The sequence below is a fragment of the Spodoptera frugiperda genome, chromosome 6 (genome assembly GCF_023101765.2).
Source record: "Spodoptera frugiperda isolate SF20-4 chromosome 6, AGI-APGP_CSIRO_Sfru_2.0, whole genome shotgun sequence".
NCBI lineage: Eukaryota > Metazoa > Arthropoda > Insecta > Lepidoptera > Noctuidae > Spodoptera > Spodoptera frugiperda.
This window is the reverse complement of record NC_064217.1, coordinates 5,467,479-5,480,301: the sequence shown is the minus strand read 5'-3', so window position 1 is coordinate 5,480,301 and position 12,823 is coordinate 5,467,479. Positions and strand designations below refer to the sequence as shown.

General features: G+C 34.4%; 1 protein-coding gene across 1 annotated transcript; it reads right to left on the bottom strand.

Moving 5' to 3' along the window:
- Positions 1-1,494: 1,494 nt before the first annotated feature.
- LOC118281918 (uncharacterized) lies at positions 1,495-11,728 on the bottom strand. Its single transcript, XM_050694156.1, has 2 exons — positions 11,036-11,728; positions 1,495-2,483 (listed from the first exon to the last, which is right to left on the bottom strand). Exons 1-2 carry the CDS (start codon positions 11,186-11,188, stop codon positions 1,674-1,676), a joined length of 963 nt encoding a protein of 320 aa, XP_050550113.1. The 5' UTR covers positions 11,189-11,728; the 3' UTR covers positions 1,495-1,673.
- Between the last annotated feature and the right edge of the window lie 1,095 nt (positions 11,729-12,823).

The window sequence follows — 12,823 nt, the reverse complement described above, 5'->3', positions numbered from 1 at the left end:
ATGGAATTAGGTATTTGAATTATAGATCAACTTTTCCTACTTCAAATAGTTAAAAGTAATAACGGGTAGTAGAAATGCAAATAAAATCTTATCAGTAAGTACAGGTGCTAGCTACAATGAAACGTGGGACGGAAAACATTTAATTGCATGCAATTTACACATTCCTTCCGATATCAACTGCACCATGTGTTCGCGAAAATGTTCGGAATGTGAAAATTGAACGGAATGTTATCACAGCTTAGTATTTGATGAGTTTATCTCATGTTATCTACTGGTGTCGACAAATGCATTTTGTGTGGGAAATACAAAACAAGTATGGTTAAACAAATAACTATACTAGTATGGGTAAACAAGTAACTTTCAATTTATATACTAAAATATGGTCGGAAATTCCTTATAAGGTACCTATGTGTGGGTGTAGACGAGATTGTTACTAAGATATTAGATTCTGTAGAAGGCATTTTGAGGTATGCTAACTTTAACGTTAGGTATACTTAACTTTAGTTAAATTTAAGTTTATTGAAACTAACTGTAGTAAATAAATAAAAATATTTCAAAGTTTTTCTTGTAATCAAAGATCAATATGTAGAAAAAATTGGAACACGAGGTAGAGTCGACCGATAAATCAATTTGACAGGCTTCAAACAAACCGCCGGCTGATTTGATAATTATGTAATCAAATCATATGTTCCCGGAAAGTACCACATGTATAAACTTCGTAAATGTACTCTTACGATCAACAAATATAAACGATTAGCAGCAACGTGTGAAGGAGTATGTTCGTGGTGTACCGCAGCGGAACAATTTGTTTATTTGTACCATAATGACTTCATCCATCGTAATACCGGGTTCAAGTGCTACTACTGTTCGTTTGCTATTTTGATTGAGTTTATCTTTACACTTTCCTAAGTTGAGTGCTTCTTGTTTCGCTTTAAGTTTCCTTAATCTTGTAGCATTAATAAATGCTTTAACTTTCTCGCTAGCTTTTGCATGTTCTAGCATATGTCGTACGTTTTTAGTTTTATTTTTTGATGATTTACCTATTGTGATTGTATATGTTGTAGGTTTTTCCTATAAATAATAATTACGTGTTAAATATGTCAAAACTGGAAACGAAAATGTCTACTGTTTCTGTATATCCTCATGGGACAACAATGTATAATTATACCACCTTAATTAACCAAACATTCCTGTTTGCTAATCCTAGACCGAGTTCAAAATGCATGTTCAATGTACGAGGTACGTGCGCCTGCAACCTTGGGTTTTTCGATTTAGAAATTGTTTTTATGAAACTATAACGATATCTATGATTGTGCTCGTGCATAAACTGCATATATTGCAAGGCATTTGACATTGCTGTTATGAGCTTGGTGTATAGGCGTAATGCTATGTTATCATAGCATCATCAACAGCCTATACGTGGCCACTGCTTACCAAAGGCCTCTCACACAGAAGGTTTGAGCATTAATTACCACGCTTGCTCTATGTGGGTTGGCGATTTCAACTTATAATTAGAAATTATAAGTCCAGGTTTCCTCACGATGTTTTACTTCACCGTTTGTCCGTGGTATCTAAATAATCTTAGAAAGTACATATAACTCTGAAAAAGTCACATTGGTACTTGCCGCTGGTAAATTTCAAACCCACACACTCATAAATAAGAAGCGGACGTCTTAAACCTCCGAGCTACTACGACATGATAGCATGCATTTAATTAAATCAATATTGTTGGACATTACCTGTAGTTTCTCGGATTTCTCTGTAACTGGCTTGCTGTGCTGATCGTTAGAGCTCACAGTTTGACTTCGTTTCAATGGTCTTATTGGTGCCATTCCAATGTCTTCTGATGAAAATTCTGACAGAGATTTATCTTGGACCAGCTGGACTGTAGGTTCTACAAAAGATTCCTTGTCATCACCTAAAGGAAATTCGATGTTAGTTCCAAGCTGATCAAATTCTACTTTAATTTTAGTTGGACTTAATTCTGCTAATTCTTGTTTATTTTCATATAATGGTGCGTCTCTTCGTAATTCTGGTCTCGCGTCGTCACCATTGTGAAGTTCCGGTGGTTCTGTGTTCGGTTGTGGTGGTACAGTTTGACTGAATTCACTTAATTCGGGCCATTTGTCAAGTGACGGCCGCTTTCTACGCTGTCCTCTCCTTCTCATGGGCCTCTCCAATTCCATGACGTCATCAGTCCACCGGGTCGGTCTGTTTTCTGTTTTCTTTCGTCTTCTCTTGGGCATTTCTGTGGTTTGGCGAGTGCGGTCAAAATCTACGTCGAAGTATGGCCGGGGTTCTTCATCAGCATAAGCGTATCTCTCTTGTGGTATGATATCTTCAGTTGAACTAGTTTGTGGACGACGTTTTCGTTTACGGCCAATTCTGCGCCGCTTTGGTAGACCGTCTGGTGAGTCGTTGTCCCAATGGTCTACATTCCGTGGTTCTTGTAGCGGTGGATCTGCTTCCATTGCTCTCCATGGCTGAAAAAATATAAGTAAATGCATAAATGGTGGATCTTTTTCTCTGTATTTCAAATAATTCTAACAGACCGTAAATCACGGTGTCCAAGCTGGAAAAGTATTTATAGTATTGTGTTACGACTATCAATGTATATGGAACTACTTGTCTACTAATATTACTTTAAATTAAACTAAAAAAATACTACCTACAATACATAAATTAAAGCCTGGTTTCTCGTATTAAAATTGCTTACTGCACATTTAAAATATCATAATATTCAATTGCTGTCGGTTACATTACAAGCTGAATGATTCAACAGTTTGAATTAAAGTGTAGCGATCCGCAACTAGTTAAAAACGGCCATTAGCAAATGGATACAGTATGCTCACAATTACTACTTTTAGTGTTCCCTAATAAAAATACTTGTGAAACCGATAGAAATCAACTTAATTGCATATATTTGCAACACCTATTAGAATAGCTTTTAATTTCTTCTCTTGTCAAGTTAAATATATATTATGGACTAAAGAGTTAAGTTAAAGAAGAACAACCTCGAATCTTTTAAACTGTGAACTTTAATCCACACGCTAGGCGGAGAAATTGTCCGGAACTGCGTATAAAGGTTGGCAGATAACTTGGCAAGATTTTGTTATCATTTTTTTCAAGAAAATTACTTTATTAACTAAAAATACGCGGACGCGGACGTTCAATAGTCAGCGCATCGTCGCCGCGTCTGCGCACGATGCTTGTGAGGATCAATCCCTGTGCGATTGGCGGAACTTTCTTATTATTTAAAAAAAATTGCCAAGTTACGTGCCGAAGACTATACAACTTAACGAGTAGGAACAGGGTGGTTTTTAGTCACTAAGAGACTGATACTCTCTCGCCTCACTCTACTCACTCTAGGTGAGAGAAGTCATTGAATGATTTTCCCCCCTCAAAAATCCCTCTTATATAATAATGGTACGTAAATTATCCGTTCATCAATCAAATATATTGCTGAACCCGCGTAATTCTTAACTCCACAAACACCAAACTTGCCCGATTCTTACTAAATGACTGTTTATTCATATCGTTTATGTATTCACTTAATAATCGATGTAATTCCGCTGCTAATGCGATTGTATTGTTTTATAATTAGCGCTGTTCAACCGGCAACATCGGTTGTTGCGTCTGTGATTGGAAAATGAAATAGTGAAAGGTCATTTGTTAGGTGAATGACATCGTAAACCCACTCATTCAGCTGTCGAGAAAAGTGAACGATTTACTTTTGTTTATTATAAACTTGCTCTTCTTCATCATTTCACTTGTAGGGAGTTGGAGGCTCTGTTCTTAAAAGTTGTATCATCAATACTTAACGTTTTAATTATTTTAAATTAGTTTTATTGGTTAGTGAAATATTAAATTATGTAAATTCAATACAGTAGTCTTGCAGCAATTAAGAGAAAGATTCTACTTATACACATTGCAACGTTATTTGATTTAGCGCCAATTTGCTAAGTGAGTGCAATTTAATGATGACGGCAACATAACAATTATATACTAACACGTCTTTATATCAAGCTACTCTAGTCTTATAAAAATAAAACTTCTAATTATAGCAGTAATTAGGCCATACAACATTATATAAAATCAAAAAACCGTAACGTAATTTGCGCTGTGGTTTTAACACATTTTTCTTGCGATGCGCACACGCATCTCGCATTACGTAAATTTAAGACGATGCGACTCTTTCTGCTCTAAATAGTGCGTTCATTGAAACGTTTGACAAAAAATATCGTCGGATTCTCAAGCCTTGTGTGAAACTTTGAAACAATACTGAAGTATTTGATAAAAACAAACTTTACCTTGTTATTAAGTAATTGTAGTTTTAGGCGAGACATTGGTTGATGGAACGGGTGATGCGTCGCGTGTAACACCCGTAGAAAGTCTTTGATTACACTTGACTTAATAGTAGAACCGATCGTTTACTCTAAGACTGTAATAAACTTTAAAGCCTATTTTCCGCTGTAATTGATTAATATGTCCGTAGTAGAAATGCACAAATAGTTTACGCTTTTTTTCTATTTATTTTTGTTTACGTAATCGCTCTCGTCTTCCGTGTTTTCGAAGAATATAAATGATCTGTATACATAAGGTGTGTTGCCTGTCATCTGCACAAATTATAGAGGTCGAATGAGCGATATGTTCACGCTTGAATATAAGGTGTGTATTTAAAGAGCGATTAGTCAAATTGATTGATTTGAATTCAAACCGGTTGGTCTGGTTCTTTTACTTTACGATGTGTAGTGCCGGTGATCCATCTCGATTTTTATCGTTGGTCTAATGCTCATAAACATAACTACTGAACGAGATGACGAGAACCGTAGATTCGAGTTCCGATTCTGTCGAACTTCACACGATTTTGAAGGGAATCGTCAATAGTGCTTTATGGATTAAATTGAACATTGAACTAACAAATAATAAAAGGAATTATTATTAACTAGCTTTTGCCCGCGACTTCGTTCGCGTGGAATAGTGACTTCCGGCAAATTTTTGGTTTTAACCACATAGTTCCCGATCTCGCGGGATCTCTTCAAAAATGAGATGTGGAAGATATTCCAGGGAACTCTTCAAAAATGAACATAATGAGCTCTGCGTTTGAATTTAATAGATGTATACTCACTTAGGGCATTGAAAAAATAGTTTAAAAACGGACTTAAACTAACTTAAAACTAAAGAAAGCTACGAATTACGAATTTATAACAATTAAAAAAGAAACTATATTACAACCTATCCTCTATGCTATAATAACCAAGCTTAAACTAAATAATTTAAAAGAAACGACTTAAATCTAATCTAATTAAAAAAAAATTAGACTTACAATTTTATTAAAAAAACTAACTACAGTAACTACTAATAATCGATATCAAACTAAACCTACGTTAAATAGTTTAACCAAAAAACCAGGAAAACCCAACAAATAAACTTATTAATTGACAAATACAACGAAACCAATTTAGAATATACGAAACAGCAGGACCACTACAGACAAATAATCATACGACTGATAATACACTTTTTCTACGATAGTACCGAAGCGCTCGGCCGATACCCAACCAAATAGATCGCGCTATGGTTTCGTTACATTCTAACGAAACCATAGCGCGATCTATTTCGATCCCAACGCCATCTATCGAGGATAAAGACAACTTGGATTATTTATTTATACTCCGTTCGGGCATTTTCTTTGTACTAAAAGTTTAATTATATTGATATTATTTTTTTCATACCTTTTTACTATTTATTTACTTTTTTTCGATGAATTAAAACAATAACATGAACCAAAGTCGTGTAACGATCGACATAGAATTATCTATACTCTGTTAGAGCATTTTCTTTGTACTAAATGTTTTATTATATTGATATTATTTTTTTCATACCTTTTTACTATTTATTTACTTTTTTTCGATAAATTAAAACAATAACATGAACCGAAGTCGTGTAACGATCGACATAGAATTATTTATAAATAATTTATTTCTTATTTTTATTTTTTGATTTTTGAAATAAAAATATATCTATGTCCTTTCTAAGGTTCTAAACTATATCTGTACCAAATTTCAACCAAATCCGTCAAATAGTTGCGGAGATTAATGGTATAAGCATAGAATGTTCGACGTGATTCTTTAATTTGACATAACTTTTTTATTTATGAACCGATTGACATGAAACAAACACTAAATGTAAATTTAAGCATCCCACAATATATTCGTGAAAACCGCATCCAACTCGGATCAGCCGTTTCTGAGATTAGCGCGCACAGACGAACAGACAAACAGACAAACAGACAAACAGACAAAAAAAAAGTTAATTACATTTTTGGGTTCGACATCGACATAACAATAACCCCTGCTATTTTTTTTTTTTATTTCAATGTACAGACAGCACTTTTCTACGATTTTATTATATGTATAGATAGAGTAACATTCTTCCGCCTATTCTATTAAATTCAGAACTATTATTTTTTTTATTATACGTACAATTCTACCTTCATGTCGTTTAGCCTGACAAAGATTGATCGATTGACATTGGTTGCAATAATTTCCAAGAATGGAAAACTCGTCTTGGAGCCAATTGCCCATAACGCACTAAACTTAATCTTGTTTGCGGTGCACCACATTATTATTAAGATCCAGATCTATACTGGTTATATTTACATTTGTATAGGATACATAATATAATAAATATGTACTTATGATAACTACACGTCTACTAAGATACTATTATATTAATCGAAATTTCATACGTTTTGTCGTCTTCTAAATAGAATGTAAATACAGTTCATTTATTTGTAATCCACATTTACTTAAGCAATTGGCTGTCCACAGAATACTGTTAAAGTCTGAAGCCTCCACTATTGGCAGACACCATGTTGTTACACCACACGTTAGTCTAATTAACTATTATTAGTATAAATTAACAATAGACCTATTTGAACCAAAATTGCATCATATTTTGCTAACAACATCGTTATAATTGTATTCAGATAAATATTCATGGCTGACTGTAATTCGACACAAAACTCCTTGAAAGGAAGTCGAAGAATTATTCATAGGTTTCCAGTTTTTTTGCTGAAACCACATACCGAGAACGGCAGAATAGTAATTTGTTGTGAGTTTCGCAATTAAATCCTTACTAGAATCTAGCTATTTGAAAATAATAACGCAGCCAATTTTCGTCTGAAATATTGTTTGTGGGAAACCATAACCGTCTTCTTAAAAGTGGAGCTTACCCTAACTAGCTTTTTTTTTGACGGGAGAAAATCATCCAATGACTTCTCCCACCTTGGGTGAAGCGAGGTGGAGTGTCAGACTTTTACTGACTGAAACAAGCCCCGTTCCTTCTAACCTGTTACGTAACCTGTTACGTTGTCCGCAGCTTTACCGATAACCGTAATTTGAGTATCTTCGTAGTAAGTAATAGTGAATGTGTTACTAGACTAATATTTACTAAATATTTATCATCTGAGTTGATCATTAAGGTGTTGAACCTGTACAGAAAGTCTATTCGCTTAACTTAAAAAACTATGTTTTTATTTGAACATCTTTCTTTATGTAAAGTATGTTTGACATGACTTATGAGTAGAAAAGCCTCTAGGGTTAAAGAGTGACATAGCCTTTTTACCATTTATTCTTACTTCTTTTTTACCCTCAGGCCAAGCCGCAGGTGGCGCTAGTTATGATTTAATGGCATATGATTAATTTTTAAGTATCCACATTAGTCAACTAAAATTACTTAGTCATGACATTTTAATAGTTTGTAAGCTTCAGGCGTTACGAAAAGATTTCAATTTTAATAATTATGTAGAATGATTTATTAATCTTTGATTTGTTATATTCGCTTTACTTGCTAACTATATCGTTTAGTTGTTACAGTAGCTCTTACTAAATAAATTACGATGATGGAAAATATAAATCAAATGTGATCAATAAAAAAATTAAGAATATCGAGTTTATTTTCAATCCGCGTTATTCGATTAATTGCAATAAAATTGGCGAGTTAAATTGTATAATTTTAACTTCAGTATATATTCTTTCCTGCAACCTATCATACCTAGTTTAATTTACTTAAAACAAATTAACTTACATACTTCACAAAAAAGAGTAAACTAAAATCCACAAAAAACCGCATTTCATCGTGAAACACATCTGTTTAAATAAGTAAATTAGTTATCTCATCTTTGAATAAAGAAAGCTGTTACAAAATGATGGTATAACCGCGGCCGGCAAGCAAGGAAAGTTGAAAGTACTCTGGTACCGGTCTGCAAACTTGAATCAACAGCTACGTGCCATGTGACTTATGTTAATGCGGGGTCGTTAATACGTAATATGTTAATATTATATTATAACATAACATTCATGTGATAATGTCATACCGTAGAAAGCATCGATATGCATTTTTTAAGGATTATTTTTATTTTTAGTTTGTGATGTAATCTGCGGATAGCTTTGCAACTTTTTTTATTCAGTTTATCGTGTTTATTATTGAAGTTTTGATATTTATTGGCGATAAAATATCTTTTTTTAGTTTACTTGCATAATGCAAGTTTTCTCCGAAGTTGTTAACATAAGTGCAAATAGATTCCTATTTTATAATCCGTGCTGACGCATTCTAAAACTCAGAACTTCTTCAGCACTAATCAATGAAAATATGTTCCCTTACAATACAATTACTAATCTCTATTGAACTAGTACAAACAGTTGAATTGTTGTTATTGTACTAAAGTATAACAAACATTCCGGTGACACTCACAATAAATTGACAACACAATTAGACCAACTTGTCCAACGTTTGACCTCTTAACCCTACTTGAACTATAAGCCGGTTTTACAATTCTCTTTTAGAGTATATTGCCGGTTTATGTAAGATTCAATGAACTACAAAGAAGAAATGCTTAGTTGTTGTAGGTAGCTGTAACAAGCGTAACTGCTGAGTAACGATTTATTACTAATTTACGAGTAAGTGATGGATTTCAATTGCGAAATTGTATTCGAATTTGTTCTCGATATGTTGCAATAATCGCGTCTCTAATTTAATGACATAAGGTGGCTGCCGTAATGAGAACATTGTCGCAAGGTCTGTAAGAGCAGTGCTATTCACCATCATCATCATATCAACCACAAGACGTCCACTGCTGAACATAGGCCTCCCCAATGACTATTCTATTTACGAGTTCGAAATTATCAGTAGCATGGCCGGCGTACATAAATATGGCTGCCCCCTATTATAATGGACCTAACAAAATAACTGGAGGAAAGTGCTGTTAACACCCTTCTTCCTAAGCTGCGGGAAAATGAGTGGTTGCCACAATGAATCAAAAACATAGCGTTAATTTTTGCTTACTTATAGTTACCGAAGGCCAAATGTTTTAAGTCTTATTATGGAACAGCTTTATAAAAAAACATTGTTACCAGTATGTTCTACTGGCTATTAATTCAACTAATTGCGTTAGCTTTAGTGAAAAACTATGAATTTGAAAATATGTATATGATCGTGTAATATCACGGCCCGTTGCGTGCAGTATCCAGTAGACCAAATTACAATATGATATACAGTACACTGAACTAAAACCGTGTATAACTTGGCAATTTGTTCGCCATATTTGTACAGATCATATCGCGAAAGTTATACAGAGGAGAAAATGTTTGATCGTAAAACAAATTGTTACAGTTTTATAGTCCGATTTCAATCGTTGTTGACCATTTTACTCAATTCCTGTCTCATTCCATTCATAAAACGCGTTCTGTTTTTATCATCGGGCTAATCCGATGTTTTCATTGCGAATTTCTAATAGGAAGTCGCAGTAAAAAGCTAACGCGACGCAGTAAAAAGTAAATTATTGCTGAAAGACTGTATCGGTATGCGCTCAACTGCGTACTGCTAGTACTATCAATCAATATGCCAATATATCACTTGTTTCAAACATGGAACTGCAGCTTTTCTCGCTACTGGCCTTAATCTACACACGTCAATTGTCTAATTGATGCGGACAGCCGACCACGCTCCACTTACTCCATGCACCTCCCTCAGATTTCTAGACCAGTTTCTAGACTAGTCTAATGTAGATCTAGACTTTGTTTGCTTCCTATCCCTTCTTTGTACTTAACTAGTTTTCACTTTGTTTACTATCGAGATTAGTTCCGAACTTCCGATTCTTTGAATCACGGAGTCTTTGTAAGTTTGTTTTTCTTTGGTTTCCCATTTTATTTCTTTTGCACTAAGAAAGTAAACATTCACGTACGTGCCTGTTTATTTACCAAATGGAATACATTTTTTACGAGTGTTTTCTCCTCTTCTTCTCAGTACCCTGACTAATTTATCGTCAGTGTCTCTTATATTTTCTTAAAACTTACTTAAAGATCAATATTTTTGTATTATTTAGTACCTATGCAATTTCTCCATCCAAAAAACTCTTTTGCATTATTTGTGTGTCGAAAAGCCACGTTTTAATTTAAATTACTGGTCATAATTTCTTAATTTGGCTACTGCGTGCGTTATTAATCAGTAACGTAGAGACTGTCGCACAAAAAAGTACTTAAATGTTTATAGCCGAAAGTTTACTATTGCGTTGTTTTGTAAACTCCTTGTGGAGAAAAGTGTAAAAATAGAAAACTATGAAAGAACACAGCCATTGTTATGAAACAATCGCAAAAAGAGTGAATAGTAAGAATCAAAATCAATTTCCTGATATGTAGCTATAGCTGCGTGATTCTGTTACTTCTCGCATAGGTGCTTTTAGTGCAAACACCATGACAAAAGAATAGTCTTATACGTTTTTGTAATAACGGTGACAGTACTGGTTAGTGTCCTGTTGTTATACTCCTAAATACTAGTTGATAAGAATCCTTTATATGTTCAGTTTAATTGGCCTCCTAAATATTTTCTTTTCCGACAGTGTTTCCTTTATCATTACAAAAATTTAAAAGTATTAAAGAGCTTTATGAATTGAAACTCCAACAACTTATTTAGCTACTTCTAAAAAAAAACCTTAAACCCTATTATAATTTCAAAATAGTGTAAAACTATTTACCTGGTCGTAATTAGGTGCTCCTGTATCCAATGCTCTAGGCCTTAAGTCGTGTCGATACTCTGCCTCTAAATCTTCTTCTGCAGAATGTACTATAATCACCAAAGCAGCCAACGTGGTCAGTAAAGGCATGGCGGATTTCCAAATCATACCCATATTATATCAAAGAGACAACTGCAGGATCCGAACGCACTAACAGTACGTCCACACGTATTGATGCACAATTCTTACACTGCACTAATAACAGTTCCAAAGTTGGTATCAACTCACGCAACTGACGCGACACAATCGATTGACGAATGAAACTCGAAGTACAGAGACCAGTAGACGAAAGAATCCAAGATAAAGAAATAGAAATAGTAGAAAAAGAATCACCGCGAAATTCACGTGCGGTGTTTCTCGTTTTTTGAAAAACGCGTGCTCCCGGCTATGGTTGTTAAACGTTTGAACCTGTTTTATTTTCACATCATGATTGTGTATTTGTAAACAATCCGATGTCACGGTTGTTATGTCCTTAGTTACTAATTATATTAATGCTCGTTATTATTTGAAACTTATCGTGTGATTTCTCGCACAAGATTCCCGCGCTTTTTTTTTTATTTGCGAACGTGAAAGTGATGATGGCGGTTGGCGGCACACGTTTGCCCGCGGCGGCTCAGCGCGTTCGAGTGGTAACTCTTCAGTGGTAAATGCACAGCGCTCCGGCAATGCGCTCCTACAATTTTTACTTTTCTTCTGTGTTTCAATAACAACAGCATTTTGTGTTTTTTCAACATTGTTCATTCGCATTTGTAATGTCCGATCAAACACTGATAAAACGTATTCAGCCATATCGCCGTTATTTTTACCATGAAGCGTCGTTCTCTAATATGCATATGCATATTGCATAAGAATGATATCAATTTGTCTTAGCTCTACGTTATAGATCAAAGAAAGGCTTACAGCTTCCCTATGTTGTTTTTAATTTAATATTAAAAGAGAGGTGTAGAGACTACTTAAAAATGTGCTTCCAATATAGATTAAAAGGGGCTTTTAACAAAAACAAACACTTGGTTTATTCATGTGCAATTAGCCATGTAAATAAGAAGTGGTACTAAATCTTGCAGAGCATAAATATAACTTGAATCGTGTTTGTTTTAAAACACTTGATGTTAGTAATTTTCTGCATTTGGATTTGGCACAAAGTAATACAAACAAAATGAAATATTATAAAGATAATAGCATCTTTATAAACATATATAGAAAATTTTGATACGTTTAATATGAAAAGAAGAGCCTTAAAGAAGGAAACTGCCTCAAAGACTTAAAACTTTCTTGCTATGGCGTCGTCAATTTGACAACAGTTTATATAAGATTCAGATCATCTAATAGATTCTTAAGCTCCCTTAATTTCCATGCGGCAGAGATGGCAAATCATAGTATTATGTGAAACGGAATGTGAGCACGCGCCGCGCCGCCTCCCCAGCGGAATGCGCGCGCAGCCCGTGACGATCACATGCGCGAATTAGCGTTGTTTGTTAATCAATTACTTGCATCTAATAATATGCAAGAGTATAAAAATAGTTTGCATTGAACGAGAGAAACCGTGTAGAACTCACTCCATAAAAAATCTAGAAAAGTAATAATTAGGTCACCTGACTTAGCTTTGTTCTGCAGTCAGTTAGTAATATTTCACTATAAACATATTTCAATTTCATTTTCTGATATGCCTATCTTATTTAGAAGTTACTGCTACTTTAATTAACCATTTACTTAGTAAAAGTTTTATGCTCATCTCATGAACGTCGACCC

Bases quoted from the DNA above. Each gene is read 5' to 3' on its own strand.
- LOC118281918 (XM_050694156.1), bottom strand. From the start codon at position 11,188: ATGGGTATGATTTGGAAATCCGCCATGCCTTTACTGACCACGTTGGCT. The intron at 2,484-11,035 runs GTAAATAGTTTT...ATATTTTTTCAG, and splicing joins GAGCACCTAATTACGACCAG to CCATGGAGAGCAATGGAAGC.